Below are 18514 nucleotides of genomic sequence, written 5' to 3' on the forward strand. Positions count from 1 at the left end.
CGCGTCTATAGAAAGTATGAATAGACATCTCCTGTGTCCTAATTACACCAAATACTGCTGTACACGACGAAAACAAAAATCGAAGACCATCTTCTCGTCTCGTGCCGAAAGGATGACGATGAAAGTTCATTCAAATCTCATTTACTACTGGCTGCTTGGCTGGTGTCCGGAAAGTGTCCGAAAGTGAATTCCGAAGCATCATGGGCAACACGTCTACGAAAGAAACAATGTCAATGGTCGTTATTAATATTGGCGACTTATACACTATTCTCTTACCCTTCTTACCCCGTCATATCACAAGGAGCACTGCGGACATCTGTGTTATAGATTTTTAATCGACGATACTCCTTCGGAATTATTATCATGCGAAAGACTCGCCGACGCTCGAGTTGAATTCATAAATAGAAAAAACAAATCGCGGTCGATTTGATCGAATCGTGCCATCGAAAGTGTCAAATGTACGGTAGCTATTTCGAGTGGGGCGAGAGCTTCTGTCGTCTGCAACCATCACTTATAAATATGCATTTGATAAGAATCAACGGTTCATTTTCATCGGTAAAAGGCGTGATCATCGGTCGCAGCCTCGAATTAAATTAAAGTGTGTGATTTACCTATTTTAGTGCGTAATTTAATTAATTAATTAGTTCCTTAGTTGATTATAAACATGGTGCGTTCATCGTTGGCGATACTTTGCGTCGGGTTTGTGGCTTTGGCTGCTGCTCAATTAGCCGATGTAAGTACTCATTTCATTTCTCCATTTCTTCCCCAAAAAAAACAAATCTTCAGGAGCTGAAATTGATCCACCTTCTTCGTGGTTTCACTTAGTATTTTTTTTTTGATTTTTTTTTCTCTTTTAATGAAGGAAAATGGTCGATCTGCCGATGGAAGTTCATTGACCGCCGTCGACCTTCTTCAAAATATTTACAATGAATGTTTGCAAGAAGGATCGTTCTCCTGCGTAAAGCCCAAAGTGTTGGCTTTCCTAAGCACGTCGATGGCTAAAGATAAAATTAGACTTACCAGGGACTTGACCATCGTTAGCAGCGATTCGACTCAATCTCCCAGTTCTTCGATTTACAACGAAGTGAGTTCATACATATTTATATCTCTTTAAATGGGTGTAGAAATGCGATCATCAGTGTTTAACAATACTACCAACGCGTGAATTTTACTCTCAGGTATCCAAAGTCTCCGGATTGGATGCTGATAAAAAAGAAGAACTACGATTAATGGCGTTGGACAAATTGGACGAATTTTTACATAATCACGAACTACGTATCAGAATACCGAAAGAAATCACAACCGGTGAATTACCGTCCATGGTGCCGAAAATTCTTACCAAAAATTTACCAGAAGAGATCAAAATACCTTTGACTGGCAGCGACAGCGAAGCATCAACTGGCAGAAGTAATTCGCTTTTGATTAATTTAAATTCTCTGTGCTTTTCTTTTTTTGCGTCATCTAATCTGAAAATTTGAACAAAAAATGATTAAGGGTCATTCCGTGTCAAATCGGTGGATTTTTGCACGAAGGAGGGGGGGCGGTCTTTGGATTTTTTTTTCAAAATCAGATCTTGTGTAGAGGTCATCGAACGATGACGAATGACTCATCAAACCGGACATATTTTTGATATTTTTTGACGCAACTGTGGCGCTTCAAAGTTCTTCAAAGTGGCCGAAAATGGAAAATTTCAGTTGAAAATAGCTCCGGTTGTACGTGGTAGAGAATTTTCAACTTTTTTTCATATTGTAGTACTTTGAGAGGGTAATCGACGAATGGTGTCGAAATCATTGTTGATAACCACGATCTTGATGAGTAAAAAATCTGAAAATAATGCTCAGTTTTAGTCCTTTTTATGTACAATAACATATTATCAAAAAATTGGACAGGCGTTTTTTTTTCATTTTCGAGAAAAAAAATCACAAGTTTGGCACTTCTTGCAAAAGTACCATCAGAAACCTAGAAAATGAACATTTTTGCATTTTAAAAATATTTTACCAATGTGTAGACGAACATGTGAAAAAAATCTCACTCCCCCTCAGTTAGTCAACGAATTGACGAGAAATACCATTTTTCGTGCTAGATATAGTTTTATTTTAAGAGTGAATAAGTATATTGAATAAATTTCGCCGCCGTTTTAAACAAAAGCAGGAACCTACTCGTATATATTTTTGCATTATGATGGAGAAATCAAAACTCACCCAATTGACCAAGAAAGCTTAAATTTGGGATGTACCCTATTTTCGACATTCCAAATTGATTGGAAACTGTTTCAAACCGTTTTGAGCAGTTCTGGTTTCATTTAATAGAGTTGGAAAGCCGAAACTCATTCTGAAAACTAATTTCAATACACTACGATGTCGACTGCAGGTGGATTTTAAGTTGTTTTGGAGCCTCCAGTGAATTTTTGAAAATTACTAGAGCCTCCAGCGAATTTTTGAAACTTGGATTTCACCAAAATTTCATAAAATTGATTGGAAAGTCGAAATTTACTCACCAACTAATGTCTTTTGGAGCCTCCAGTAGATTCTTAAAACTCAGGCATCTTACTGGGTCACTTTTATAGGTGACTTAGTCACTTTTTTCACGAAAAGTCACTTTTGGTTACTTTTTTCATCAAAAAGTCACTATTGGTCACTTTTCTTCCAAAAAAGTTACTTTTTTGATTTTTTTTTCGTTTTTTAAACAAAAAAAAAAACGTTTTTAATCCAAATTATCTTTTTTTTACTCATTTTCGAAGGGTTTTATGCGAAGTTTCTTTATTAAACAATTTCAAAGTATTAAAAACACAACTTTTTACTTTTCGAAACATCAATTTTCAAAAGCTTTTGCCCTCGCTTCGCTCGGGCTTGTTTTTTTTTCTTTTTCAAAATAAAGATGAAAATTTATTTTTTTAAAAATCAGGTACTAAAGCCAAAAAACAAATTTCTCACAAAAAACATCGTTTTTATGCCTCTCAAAATACAAATTTTCAAGAACTTTCACCCTCGATTAGGCCTGTCTTTTTTCATCTTCAAAATCAACTTCCTTCAAAAAAACATCATTCAAATTCTAAAATTTTAAAAATAAAAAAATGAGCTAAGTACTCGTTCTCACATTTAAAAAAACGGATTTTCCGGTGGAGCCAGACTGGAGAATAGAGTAATAGTTTTTAGGTGAGATATTGAACGTTTTTTTGCCCCCCTGAACGCTGGAATTGAAAAAAAATTGGTCACTTTTTTCACTGATGAAAGTCACTAAAGTCACTTTTTTTTAGAAAAATTTGGGTACGATGCCTGTTAAAACTTGAAATTTCTCCAAAATTTCGGAGCCTCCAGTAGATTTTTGAAACTCGAAATTCCAACAATTTCATCAAATGGAGTTGGAAAGCCAAAATTAATTCTGCAAACTAATTTCAATACGCTACGAAGTCAACTGCAGGGAGATTTCAAGTCATTTTGGAGCCTCCAGCAATTTTTTGAAAATTACTGGAGTCTCCAGCAGATTTTTGAAACTTGAAATTTACCAAAATTTCATCAAATGGAGTTGGAAAGCCGAAATTTACTCAGCAACTAATGTCTTATGGAGCCTCCAGCGAATTTTTGAAAATTACTGGAGCCTCCAGTAGATTTTTAAAACTTGAAATTCCCTCAAAATTTCGTTGAACGGAGATGGAAAATCGAAATTTATTCTGCACTCCAATTTTTAACACCCTCTGAAGACGACTTCAGGTGAGTTCAAGTCATTTTTGAGCCTCCAGCAACTTTTTGGAAATTACAGGCGACTACGCCAGATTTTTAAAATTTGAAATTCCCACAACATTTTATCAAATGAAGTTAGCAAGCTGAAGTTTTCTTCGCAAACTAATTTCAATACGATATGAAGTCGACTGCATGGTGATTAGTGGTTTCAAATGATTTTGAAGCTTTCAGATCCTTTTTGGAAATTACAATTTTCCAAAAAAACGCCATACAACCTTTCAAAACGTCGCTGGAGGCTCCAAAACGACTTGAAATCCACCAGCAGACGACTTCGTAGCGTACTTGAATTAGTTTGCAGAATGAATTTCGGTTTTCCATCCTCATTTGATGAAATTTTGGGAGATTTAAAGTTTTAAAAATCTACTGGAAGCTCCAGCAATTTTCAAAAAGTCACTAGAGGCTGCGAAATGATTTGAAATACACCTTCAGTTGACTTGGTAGCGTATTGAAATCAGTTTGCAGAGTGAATTTCGCCTTTCCAACTCCATTTGATGAAATTTTGTGGGGACTTCAAGTTTCAAAAATCTGCTGGAGGCTCCAGAATTGCTCAAAACGGTTTGAAACAGTTTAAAATCAATTTGGCATGTCGAAAATAGGGTAGGTATATCCCAAATTTCAGCTTTATTGGTCAATTTGGTAAAATTTTGATTTTTTCCCTCATTTTTGGCCTAAATTTGATTTTCAAAAATTCACCAAAAATCGAAAAAGGCACTTTAGCACTTGTAATTTTGACAGGTGATACATTTTTGCCTGATCTTTCGGTCTACTTTCGTACGGTTTGAAAAATTTTGTGCAAGTCCTATGTTGGAAAGCAAAATCTGGGTTCCAGCTGACCTGTCAATCAAAATGACCGCCATTTTGTAAGTAGGGCCACTCTTTTTTTGGACGACAAGGGCTAGAAATGTGTCTTAGGACTCCCCCTGACGAAAAGAATGTGTCCCGGAGTATCGACGGTGGGGGGGGGGTGCAATAGATCATTATGCTGTCTCCCCGACTACTACATAAAAAGGACTAAAACTGAGAATTTTTTCAGAATTATACTCTCCGAGATCGTGGTTATATTCGAATTAGAAGTTTTTAAATCGATTTTTTTAGGTCTTTGAATGTGGCAACACTGATTTTGACATCATTTGTCGATTACCGTCTCAAAGTATGTACTACAATTTGAAAAAAAGTTGAAAATTCTATACCACGTACAACCGAAGCTATTTGCAACTGAAATTTTCCATTTTTGACCATTTTGGAGAACTTTGAAGCGCCACAGTTTGGTCAAAAAAAATCAAAAATATGTCCGGTTTACGTCATTCGCCATTGTTTGATGACCTCTACACATAATCTGATTTTGAAAAAAATCGAAGACCTCCCCCCCCCTTCCTGCAAAAATCCGCCAATTTGACATGGAATGACTCATACCAACATGATCTATTTTTATTGTACGAGTAATACGAGTATACTTGAAATCTGCGACTATGTTGAAAAATTTCGAATTTCTCGCAGGTAAAAAATTCCTGAAACGTGTCGTGATGCCTTTCTTAATCGGTCTCAAGTTCAAAGCTACCACCTTGATCCCTCTGGCTTTCGCTTTAATCGCTCTAAAAACGTGGAAAGCTTTCACTTTGGCTTTATTATCGATCGTGTTATCCGGTGCAATGGTCATCTTCAAGTTCTCCAAACCGAAAGTCAACTACGAAGTTATCCATTACCCGCAACCAGTTCCTGTATTTGATGCCCACCATCATCCTCACGAATACGCTCATGCTCATCATATTCACGAATACGCTCACGCTCACGGACGTCAACTAGATGCTCAAGAAATGGCGTATAACGGACAATTATAATAGAGAATTTTTTCATATTTTATCGTTTTTTCGACGACGTGTTTTTTCTAATTAATTTATTGTACCTTTTTTTTACCATACACGTCGTTGCGAAAAAATAATGAAGAAATACGAAGGGGAGGTTTAAAAAAACGAACTGAAATTGGAGTTTAATATTTTAGAAAATGCGAACAAACAAACAATAAAGTCTTAGGTAATCGTTTAATTATTCTATCATTACAAAGTGCATCGTGCTCTCTGTTATTTCCCAACTAACATTCTTTAAAATTATTCAAATGAATTTGGTATTGGAAAAAATAGCTTTAAATTTTCTACTAAAAATATTTAAAAAATATTCAACTTTTTTAAAAAATATTCTCGAAAAAATAGTCATACATTTTCTACTAGAAATAATTTTTAAAAAAATTAAAAAATATTCGTGGCCTTTTTTTTTGAAAAATAGTGTACATTGGCGATTTTTAAAATAGTGAAGAAGAATGTTTATAATATAAGTTATGGGGTGTTAATTTTCATAAGATGAAAGCTCGATTTCTTTAATTTGTGTGTTACTAACTATAGTGAACCCCATTGAGTGGCATGTTCGCTGCAAACTGATTCCTGGAGTTAATCAGGAGAAGAATCATCAGATATTGTTTTCATTCTGAAATCATTAGTATTAAATACAGAAAAATAAAACTTCCCGGATACTTACATATCTAATGTTTTTAAACTAAGACTACTCTGAGAATGGTAAATCTTACGAATAAATATGTATTGAAAGAATTTTGAGATATTGAAGGGTCAGATACCTAGTTATCAGACCAATGAAGGAGTTCAATTTGAACTCTTTCAATGTATCGGGGTCGTTGTGAAGTGCATCAGAAGCGATACCGTAAGCTTCGCCAGCTCCGAGGAGCCAATAGTTTTGCACGATGAATGTCATTTCGTGAGACTGATCTGTCTCTAACAATTTATTACACATTGAGCGAAAGTAAAATTTACGTCTTCGGCACAATAATAAGCTATTTATTTAACAGAAAAACAGAACGTTTATTTGAATATAAAACGGAATCTTATGAAGTTTTTCATGGAAAACCTTCATTGTAATTGGCAGTCTTGGACTGGAAAACTTGATCTTCAAAGCAGCTAATAATGTTATCGATTATAAATTTTTTGATTGCAACATGAAACTTGCAAAATAAAGCTGGAAGCTCAAGAACAGCTTGAAACTGCGTCTTGACGTAATACTCACGTATGTTGATCAATGTACCTAGGTAATAGTCTGGCTTATGACAATAGGAGTAATTGCACCCCCCCCCCGCCGATCCTCCGAGACAACTTTTTTCTTAAAGAGGACATCCTAAGGAACATTTTAAAGCAAACTTGCCAAAAAAAAAGTTGGCTTTACTTACAAAATGGCGGCCATTTTGATTGACAGGTCAGCCGAAATCGCAGATTTTGCGTTTTAACATAGGACTTGCACGAAATTGTTCAAACTTTACAAAGGTAGATCGAAAGATCATGCAAAAATGTATCACGTGTCAAAATTTCAAGTGCTAAAGTGCTTTTTTCGATTTTTGGTGAATTTTTGAAAATCTAATTTAGGCCAAAAATGAGGGAAAAAATGAAAATTTCACCAAATTGACCAAGAAAGCTGAAATGTGGGATATACCCTATTTTCGACATGCCAAATTGATTTGAAACGGTTTCAAACCGTTTTGAGCAGTTCTAGAGCCTCCAGCAGATTTTTGAAACTCGAAAATCCCACAAAATTCTATCAAATTGGAGTTGTGTAAAGCTAAAATTTATTCTAAAAACTAATTTCAATACGCTACGAAGTACTGCAGGTGAATTTCACGTCGTTTTGGATCCTCCAGCGACTTTTTGAGAATTCCTGAAGCCTCCAGCAGATTTTCGAAACTTTAAATTTTCACATAATTTCATTAAATAGAGATGGAAAGCTGAAATTTACTCTACACTCCAATTTTAACACCCTCTGAAAACGACTTCTGGTGGATTTCAATTCATTTTAGAGCCTCCAACGACTTTTTTAAACATTACTGGAGCCTCCAGCAGATTTTTGAAACTTTGAATTTTCACAAAATTTCATCAAACCAAGATGGAGAGTCGAAATTCATTCTGCAAACTAATTTCTATACGCTACGAAGTTGACTGCTGGTGAATTTCAAGTCGTTTTGGAGCCTCCAGCAACTTTTTGAAAGGTTGTATGACTTTTTTTGGAAAATTGAAATTTCCTAAAAGTAGCTGGAAGCTTCAAAACCATTTGAAACCAGCATGTAGTCTGCGAAGTAAATTTCAGCTTGCCAACTCCATTTGATAAATTAATGATGGGGAAATTTCAAGTTCCAAAAATCTACTGGAGGCTACAGTAATTTTCAAAAAAGTCGCTGGAGGCCCTAAAATGACTTGAACCCACCTGAAGTCGTCTTCAGAGGGTGTTAAAATTGGAGTGTAGAGTAAATTTCAGCTTTCCATCTCCATTTGATGAAATTTTGTGAAAATTTAAAGTTTAAAAAATCTGCTGGAAGCTCCAGAACTGCTCAAAACGGTTTGAAACAGTTTCCAATCGATTTGGCATGTCGAAAATAGGGTATATCCCAAATTTCAGCTTTCTTGGTCAATTTGGTGAAATTTTGATTTTTTCCCTCATTTTTGGCCTAAATTCGATTTTCAAAAATTCACCAAAAATCGAAAAACGCACTTTAGCACTTGAAATTTTGACAGGTGATGAATTTTTGCATGATCTTTCGATCTACCTTTGTAAAGTTTGGAAAAGCTCGTACAAGTCCTATGTTAAAACCCAAAATCTGCGATTTCGGCTGACCTGTCAATCAAAATGGCCGCCATTTTGTAAGTAAGGCCAACTTTTTTTTTGGCAAGTTTCCTTTAAAATGTTCCTTAGGATGTCCCCTTAAAGAAAAAAGTTGTCCCGGAGGATCGGCGGGGGGATGCAATTACTCGTATTGTCATATGCCGGACTATAATGTTAATTTTCAATTTCAAAGTTTCATAATATTAGAAAAACTTGGATAAATTTTCATTTTCAAATTTTTTAGTCATTTTCAGAACAGCTGAAAACGGATCGAAAACTTACTCAACAAACATTGTGTTTCACTCGTTTCGTAAGGATGAATTTTGCATAATTATGACCTTACTGTAATTCGCAATCTCCTCATTCGATACACTTAAGTTACAGTTTTTAATATTATTCGTTCATCGACGAATTTTTACTGAATAAAATTACAAATCTCATCTCATCTTTTATTGAGTAAGTGTTCTTCGTTTTTCAAGGTGACGTACGCCAATACAACTAGAAGAACAAGTGCTAAAATTACGTCGAGTATACTATGAAATTGATAACAGCAATTATGCAAAATCACTTAGCATGCTATCAAGTTACTCGTAAAATAAAGGATATGTCAAAATCACATTACAAGTCTTCCTTTTCAGTGTTTTTGTTATGCCTAAATCAAGAATAATAGGGTAGGTAATTAAAGCTTGAAGAATGAGGAGAAACGTGAAAATGAGACAATTGTTCGTGCGACACATTGAATTGTATGTTTTTGATGACGCTGAACACGAATATGACGTCAGATTTTCGATTGGACCCCATCCATGGCCCCCAACAATTTTTTTGGACTTTTACCTATTGAGAAAGGTTTTGGGAGCCATGGGCGAAGTCGATTTAAAAAACTATGGCTATATTCGTGTTCAGCGATATCGAAAACATACTACATATTTCTTGTGTCACACGAATGTAACCATTTTTTTGGGGGGGTGGACCTCTTTGGGGAAATGCTGGGGGCCGTGGATGGAGTCCAATCAAAAATCTGACGTTGTATTTGTGTTCAGCGTCACCAAAAACATAATATTACATGTGTCGTACGAACAAAACACTTTTTTGAACTTTTACCCCCTTTGGGGATGTGCTGGGGGCCATGAATGGGGTTCTATCAAAAATCTGACGTCATATTCGTGTTCAGCGTCACCAAAAACATACAATTCGATATATCACATGCCCCAGATTTTCTTTCGAAAGTTTCGCCCCAAAATTGGGGATGGGGGTGCTCCCTCTCCATCAAGAGATCCCATCTCGAAACTTGGATGTTTCAAGAAAGTATCAAAAGGTACATCTATGGGAATTTTTTCGAAATTTTAAATGGTAGCTCCCACTTACAGCGCTATTTTGAAATTTGAACTTAAAATTTGAAAGTTGAACTTTCAACTTTTGAAAATTTCAAAATGCCTAAAAGGTTCTAAATGCAATTCCATTTCGATCTGTGAAATCAGTTTTGATCAAAGTACCATAGTTTTGGAGGAATGGACTGCTGAAGTTGAATTCCTCGAGACAATGTGAAAATAATGGAAGCCCCCACCCGCCCCCTGAGGGGGCTGGGACCAAACTGATTGCAGGTTTCTTATCTACTGGGTAGGTACTAGGTAGATATTGCAAAAAAAATTTGAGCGAAATCGAAAGTTGAATTTTCAAATTTTCAAAACCCTTACCGCGATGCTCAGGTTTTTCCCGCGGCGTTGTCGTGGAGGAAAATTTTGACTCACGGGCTTGCACAAAAGCGTGTCTTGTTTTCCCGTTCGACTAAATTTTTCGTGTTATATTTTTCACAGAATATTCAAGAGTGAAATTTGAGGACACCTTCAACTTCTCAACAACCCCAGTTCCAGTTTCTTGTTGGTAAGTTTTTGCACATGTTTTTTTTATAATGCATATTACAAGTATCAAGGTCAGTGCAACAGCTGATGTTGCATCATTTGATCAGATTATGAGACTTTTCCCAATGACATATTTTTTACTTGCTACGTATAATCCCCTTGTCCCTCTCTCACATTTCATGACCACTTTGAAAGCAAATTTCCAGGATTGAAAAATCGAAATGACGTTGAGTATTTTTTGTGATTGATCGAACCATTTTTTCTAATTTTTTATGGTAGGAATTGTGTAATTACTCGAGTCTTAGCTACTTAGGTACTTACTTACTTATACTTTCTATTCTACTCTCCAGTTCGAAGTAAAGTAATATGACAAAAAATTGACCTTCGTTAAGACCATATTCAGTACTGATTAATTTTATCAATTTTGATTTTTTATTTCTGAAATGATATCCAAGTACCTACCTTGCCTTTTCTGTGTGAGCTTTCGTGAGATGAGTTGTTGGAACTTGGGAGGTAAATTGTCAGAAAATACTGCCAAGGTATTCTTTACATGATACCTATTTACTCAAAAACGAGTGAAAAAAACTCTCAGAAAGTCCTCTTTCGAATTTGTGAACGTGAAAAATTTGAGAAAATGCTGGAAGTACGAAGTATGTGTACTATGACTCGAGATGGATATTTTGGCGAAAAAAATCCTGCAATATGGTTCGGTTTAGAATTTGTATCGGTTTGAAATTGACTCAAATTCGCTCTAAATGAGATGACGTGAGCAATGAGCATGATTTCAGATTTCCACTCTTCTGCCATGCCATTTTTATGGTGCCATGTTGTAGCTGAGTAATTTTCTATTTAATATGGGTATCTAGTCTCGACTTTTCGAGTACTTTGGTGCCAGAATTTTCGTGTAAATGCAGAAGAAAGGGAGGAGTGAGAGTTACGAGGCACTCGGTATCGATATTTCGTTGTACGTATCATACAAATGGCTTCGTTCGATGCAGCCTTCGAGTCGGGGTTTTTTCGGAATTACGATAAGATAACACTTTTGCCATTCGATTCTTGTCTCTGCCTATGAGCAAATCTATTGTGAAGACGAATGAATTCTACGTAATCCGAATTCGTGTTCAGTTTCGACTTGATTCTCGTACTAGTATGATCGAGAAGTACTTAGTATGGTTGATGACGCGACGTGTTCGAATTTTTCCAATTTTTTCGCGTAAAAGGTTGAATTGGTTGAAATATTGTTTTGAGAATTCGAATTTTTTACCACGGTTCGTAATATCGGTGACTTTGTTTCTTATTAATGTCGTGATTAGGTACCTATTTGCGTATGGGTAACCGAAGTATTTCGAGTAATGTTACTAGCTGAAATTTTTGTTACGTAAATTTTTAACGTGTTGTACGCGGAATTTATGTTGATCGTTGATATTTCGTATTCGTATAAAAATAATTTTCGAGTAATTTGGTTGATCTTTTTTTTTTGGAACGAGATCCTCGTGGATGACTGAGGTGAAAATCTTCATCGAAGAGAAGACGAAACATCGTGGTTCTCTCTGCTCGGCGATTACTTCGGTGAGTTAGTTTGAAATGATTTGATTTTTTTTTCAGGACAAGATAAGAGGAGCAGGGTTGCAATTTTTGGTGAAATTTCGCAAGATATTCCAATATTTCCTCGAAAATGATTCAATTATATTGAGCTCAAAATTGGGTCCCGATTTTCAGGATTTTAGAAAAAGTGTAAAAGTGTCGACATGCAACTTGCTAAAAATGAGTTGAAATTATACGCGAAAAATTCAAATGCTCATGGTACTTATTCTGACGAAAATGTTTTTTGGACATGTGAGAAATTTACATTAATTTTTTCTTCGGGAATGTGTTCAGAGGAACCCCTCCAAAAATTCACCAATAATCAAAAAATGAAATTCAACGACAAACCTTACGATTTTTTTTTGTTTTTTAGTTTTGAGACAACGTCTGGTGGTAAATTGAGTGTTTTTTTTTTTTTTTTCTAAAATAGAATATTGGGATGATACCTTACCCTCATGTGTATCATCGAGCACATTTTGGCTACTTCCATCAAGTTGCAAGAAAATTATAGTACACTCACGTCGCTGCTAATTGGTTGATTTCCTCGCAATGATGAATTTTCAACTTCAGGAACGATACGTACAATTCGAGGAATTCTCGCACTACCGGTTCTGCAACAAAAAATTACATTCAAGGTCATGCAATTATATCTACAAAATTGACGAAGCTAATTCTAGAGAAGGAGATGAAAAAATTTAATTTTACAAACCATTCTTATGCGATTCCATTCTCTTTGGATCAATTTCGATGGTTTTTTGTCTGAAATTACGCGCGAATTTCTGCAACGCGTAATTGTATTTTTAAATTATATGTACCTAGTGCAAAAAACATCCCTGGATACTTACCACGTTGCCAGTTAACAGTAGTTCGTGCGCGGTCAACACGGATTTGAAGCAATCGGAATCCGACTCCTTTTTTTTCCTTTTCTTTCCTTGTATCTTCGATTTTGATTTTTAATTCGTCGCACATGGCGAATAAGTTGACAAATGAAGGAGTACAAGTTGACGAATTAGTAAAAGCAACATTAAAATACCTGTAACTCAAGATATAAACGATTCATTTATTTAAGAATGCAAGGCAAGTTGAAATTATCTGTAACGTTAACATCAAAACGATTTATTTAGGTATTTAAAAATACCGACGATAAAGATGTAGAGATTTTACGCTTTTGACGTGAGCAAAAATCACATTTATACTTCTAACTTACATTACCATTGGCGGGCGTCATTCCATCGCCTCGGGTTCTTCCGTTTCGAGTTTTTCGGCGGTTTCGACCACGACCTGCGTGCGACGAAAAAACAAAGTCATGTAAAAATGAAAAAAACACACTCACTTTTTTCGGAAATCATCTTCTTCACTGCCCTTGCAGAAATTCCTTGTCAGTTTTTGTTAGTAAAATCACTAACAATAACTGTTGGTGATTTGACTAAAAATTACCTACATTGTGAAATGTGAATGTAAAAAATTGAAATATGTGGCTTGATGATTGAATTTAGTGCTTCCCTGTAATCTGCAGTGCTAGAATTGAAGAATTCTATCCAAAAAAATTTTGAAAAACCTAAAAAAATTTTCCACCTGGGGTAGGGATCGAACCTGAGACCTCCTGCACATCACTGCATTATCCACCTAACTTACCTACTGGACCACTGGAGCTGATGAAAGAACTGGTGTTGAATGCTTGTATATGCACCTCTCAACACTCTGGACTTTAAAAATTTTCAAGTGATGAATGATTTCAACTTTTTCTTTTCATTTACCAACATTGTATCACAAGCTGAATTTTGGTATACTGGCTTATTTTTGAACCCTGAACACGAATCCTTGGTGTACCTCAGTTGTCCCTAGCTTGCTGCCCCCGTTGTGGATTTTTACCCCCGGAAATAAGGTTTTTCTCCCATATTTCCTCAAATTGCGGTCCTACTCCAAAAATGGAGTCTATAAAAATTGTTTTACGTCAAATTTCCCATCAGATGGCCTTTGAACCAACATCGTCCCCCCGAGGGGGGTGGACCTACAGTTAATTGAATATAGGGAGTTTTTGAATATGAGCCACGATATGTATGAAGGGTGGAAAGAGGTACTCCCCACTGGAATAATTTGAGGTTATAATCCATTCTCCTACACTTGTGTGAGGTCAAAATTGTTGTAAAAAAACAGATTTCGTACCTATCAATTATCATGGACTCACATTCAAAAACCCCTTATATGTATTAGATTGACCGCAGGTCCACCTCCCTCAGGGGGACGAAGTTGTTTTATAGATCATTTGATGGGAAATTTGATATACAACAACTTTCATAGACCCCATTTTTGGGGTAGGACTGCAATTTGAAGGGGTAGGGGGAAAACCTAATGGGGAGCTAAAATCCACAATTGGGGGAAAGGTCACCAGGAACTGATGGGACACTATAAGGAATAAGGATTCGTGTTTAGGGTGTAAAAATGGACTAGTATACCAAAATTCAACTTCCCCCTGAGCGTTTTTTATTATTCGATGCAGTTTGACTCTAGGTCCACCTCCCCTGGGGGGGACGAAGTTGATTCATAGGTCATCTGACGAGAAATTTGACGTACAGCAACTTCTATAGACCTCATTTTTGGGCTAGGACCGCTCTTTGAGAAGATACGGGAGAAAAACCTCATTTGGGGGGCTAAAATCCACAATTGGTGGGAAAGCAAACTAGGGACAGACATCAGAGACACCAAGGATTCGTGTTCAGGTTATAAAAATTGGCCTGTATTCCAAAATTCAGGCTGTATGCAAGCGTTTCCCAATCAATGCCAATTTTCTTATGCTAACATTTAGACACTGTCATGACACTAACGGTAACTGTAAGTAACTATCAAGTAGCCGACATGTCTCTGGCAATAACTGTTGGTAACATTTGGAAATCATCAAGAAACTAACTGTTACTGAGTATAACTGTCAGCAATCTATGAAAAACTGTTAATTACTTACAGTTTTTAACAAAAACTGTTAATTACTAACAGTTCTTAACAGTAACTGTTGTAAAATTGTAAATTACTGTCGGTCATTGTCACAGAATTTCTGCAAGGGTGTGGACACCTCTGATTCCATATTCCACTCTTTTCTTGCCTGAGGATGATAAAAATGATCGAATTCGACATCTGATAAGAGGTTTTCATTTTTTCTAGAAATCTGCAGATCTGTAGGCATCAATGATGATAATATTGGTGCCTGGTATCATCTGATCAATCCTGTGTAACAATTTAAAGCGTGCCATTAATGGTTTGGTATAATTCAATTTGAATATTGAAATTTCTTACCATATCATATTGGGCTGTCATACCCGTTGCTACCAACCAAAAATCTATCGAGTCCTGTCTGATCCAACGCATTTCTCCTTTTTTGCTTTCAGTCTCTGCTTTTTTCCCAAACAAAACGCTCTCAGCATCTTGAAGTTTTTCTTTCAACTCGTAGATTTTTGTTTCTTTATCTTCAAAGCAGTCGATAATTTTCATGTTTTCAGCAATCAAAAAATAATGCTTTTGATATCAAAAAAAAAAAAAAAAAACAATTAGATACCTAATTTTCAATAAATTTTTTGAAAACATGGAAATTTCAAAATAAAGCTGGAAGCTCCAGAACAGCTTCGAACTACGTATTAATATACTCAGTATGTTGATCTATATGTATGTACCTAGGCAATGTTAATTTGGAAAAACATGTAAAAATTTTCATTTTCAAATTTTTCATCCAACTTCAGAACAGCTGAAAACGGATCGAAAACTTACCCAACAAAGTGTTTACTTTTCAAGTTGTATCCTCACATGGCTTGCTGATTTCGAATGATTTTTTTAGCTGAAACATTGGCAAGATGGTAGACTATAGGGTGGTCGTTAAATACATGACAAAAGATTTCTTCTGCTCCCAGTCCTCGAAGTGGTGACCTGGTGAGAAAATGATTCCCTATTTTTTATTTTTTCCATTTTTGAAAAACTCTGTCTGAGGTGGGTGGGTCGCTCAATTTTCAAAAATTATAAAAACGACAACTTCAACGCAAAATTTTTTGAATGTAAAAATTTCAAGTTTTTCAACACTTTGAAAAAGTTTCTTTTCGGTGCCCAACAGCTGGCCAAATTTTCTCATCGATCTTGTTGTTATGAGTTTCCTACTGCTGTCACGATTGTGTGTCCTTGCTGGTGGCATTGGAGAACTTCTTTTTATGAACCAGAAAACGGAAAAAAGTACTTACCTAAATTGAAATTTACATTTGATAATTATAGTTTTTGAAAACTTGTTCAATATTTCGAGAGAAATATAAACTCGACTTCATTTTGTTTGGATCCCATAAGGTGGTTCTTATAGCCATTTTTTATGAAATGCAATTTTGAAAGTGCCAGCCTACATCAACTTACAGGAAAAACTCACTGTGAAGAGTGAATAAATAATCCAACTTCCTTGATTTCATCCCATCAGGTTGTGGCGTTTGAATGAATTAGCGAACTCTGTGTAAATATACGTTACCGAATTCAATTTTTCGTTCGAGCCAACATCGTAGCGTTATACTTTCAAAATGAGCTACAATTTCATTTACCTTTGAAGACCCAGACCCAACCAGAAGTGAGCAGAAACAATGCTTTCAATTTTGTGAATGGTGTTGACTCAAGAATATCACTTTTAGGTTCTGTATGATCCCCTTCCTTTCAAAACTATTTCGTTAATGAGAGGAGTCAATGTTTTCAATTGTTTGTGGGTTATAAGACAAAGCAAATTACCCAAAATTGGGCCAATTTTGAGATGATATGGTCCATATCATCGCATTCCACATTTCCACATACCTACCTGATTTATTGAAGCAAAACTTTGACGAGCCCTGCTCCATAATGTCGATGACGACATTCAGCGGCTCGAATGAGTTGTGCGTACTGTCTTTCCCTCTTGAGAGTGAGAAATACTCAGGTTCACTTACAGTACTCGACGATCCTGTAATGTCTATGCGGTTAAGTAGTGGTCCCTAAGTGTGACTAATAAGTAATCACGTTAAATAAGAAATTGTCTTACCTGTATTAGACTTGAAATGCTGAATAATGACTAGATACCTAAGTACCTACATAAATACAAAATTATCGCAAACGCATAAGAAAATTGTGTTCGTATCTGTAAACAAAAATACAATACCTAATCGACGAATTGAAAAATGCTGAATTTCATTTTGATTCTATTGATGTCAAGTTTCTCTAAACTGGAGAATCCAAAATACACTGGAGGCTCCTCGAAGGTTTGAAACCATCTCCAGTCGAGAGAGTGTAAACCAAAGCTCAGCTTTCTGCCTCCGTTTAACCATATTGTGAGCTCATCATGGGAAATAAGGCGAATCTGTAATTCCGAAAATTCACCAATAATCAAAAAATGAAATCCAACGACTAACCTTACGATTTTCTTTTTGTTTTTTAGTTTTGAGACAACCTCTGGTAGTAAATTGAGTGTTTTTTTTAATAAAATAGAATATTTGGATAATACCTTACCCTCATGTCTGGATACTTACCCTGTTTCCTGTTAACAACAGTTCGTGCGCTATTAATATTGTTTTAAAGGGGTCTGAATCTTTCTCAGTTTTTGTATCTTCATTTCGCTGATCTTCAATGTTTATCTTTAATTGATTACATAACATCTCTAAGGCATTCGGGCTGGGACCGTTCCGTACCCATTTTTTCAAATTTTCCACGTTGTCGGTATCCGCTGAACGATGATTATTTAGGGTCGCCGCCCTCAAATCGGTGACTCAGGCGGTGTTTGTCCTCGTAAGCCTGCCCGCCATTCGTGCTGGAACAAAAAAAGTGGAACGTAAGACAACGATGACAAACCTTGAAATATGATACTCATGTACCTATAGGTTGTGGAAGTAATAGGAAGTAATAAGTACATACTTATCGCACCTCGGGAGTAATAAGGTCACTTCTCAAAAAAATTGATTTTGATGTTTTTGCATTTTTGGGGTTTGTACATACGTATGACCCCCCTCAACCAAAAATTACACCCGGACTCTGAGAATCATCATCATCATCATCATCACATTGTGGCTCTGTCTACACATCGAATAATCAGTGGTTTATCGATTAATGAACGCCAAAAACGCGAACAAATCAGTAAACGATGATGAAAAATGTTGCCAGCACAATAGGGTGGTCCAATACGTGGCCAATAAAACTCGTGATTTCTTCTGCTCCCAGCCTTCAAAGTGGTGACCTCTGGTGAGAAAATAATTCCATGTTTTTCATTTTTTTCAATTTTGAAAAACTTGGGCTGCGGTGGGCCTCTCAATTTTTCAGAAAGTTGATAAAAATCCAACCTTAAAGCAAAATTTTGGTGCCAACTTATAAAGAGTATCACTTTTATGTTCTGTACATGATCCCCTGCATCCCGAGCTAACATTTTACCTGGCTCGGGCATCTTTTTTTTCCCTATATTTGCGATTTCAGGCCGTTTTCTCGCCTGAGTCAGGCTAATGACAAAATTATGCAAATTAGCTCGTAGGTATTTGATTTTTTCAAGTACCTTATGCGAGTGTTAGATGGCGCTCTGTTGAAAACGCATAGCTAGGAAGTCCTACTATTCGTCTTTACAGTAAGATATGTAGGAGGTTGAAAAGCATTAATTGTGATGCCTCAGTCGCAAAATTAAAAAATTTTCAATTTTTTGCCAATTTTTTTTTCATT

General features: G+C 36.0%; 1 protein-coding gene and 1 long non-coding RNA gene across 4 annotated transcripts in view; both read left to right on the forward strand.

The window, feature by feature from the left end:
• LOC135834839 (uncharacterized) overlaps nucleotides 1–18514 on the forward strand; it is a 174201-nt gene that overhangs the window by 125630 nt on the left and 30057 nt on the right. Inside the window, exon 2 of one of the 3 annotated variants that reach the window (XR_010556779.1) lies at nucleotides 10205–12273. This is a non-coding gene — a long non-coding RNA (uncharacterized LOC135834839). Of the gene's footprint in view, nucleotides 1–10204; nucleotides 12274–18514 lie in introns of those variants that run through there. The other 2 variants (XR_010556780.1, XR_010556781.1) reach the window with 2 other exon arrangements.
• Nucleotides 537–6268, forward strand: LOC135834832 (uncharacterized). Its single transcript, XM_065348800.1, has 4 exons — nucleotides 537–733; nucleotides 863–1084; nucleotides 1179–1407; nucleotides 5238–6268. Exons 1-4 carry the CDS (start codon nucleotides 665–667, stop codon nucleotides 5576–5578), a joined length of 861 nt encoding a protein of 286 aa, XP_065204872.1. The 5' UTR covers nucleotides 537–664; the 3' UTR covers nucleotides 5579–6268.

Source organism: Planococcus citri, chromosome 2, assembly GCF_950023065.1.
Source record: "Planococcus citri chromosome 2, ihPlaCitr1.1, whole genome shotgun sequence".
In the NCBI taxonomy this organism is placed as follows: Eukaryota; Metazoa; Arthropoda; class Insecta; order Hemiptera; family Pseudococcidae; genus Planococcus; species Planococcus citri.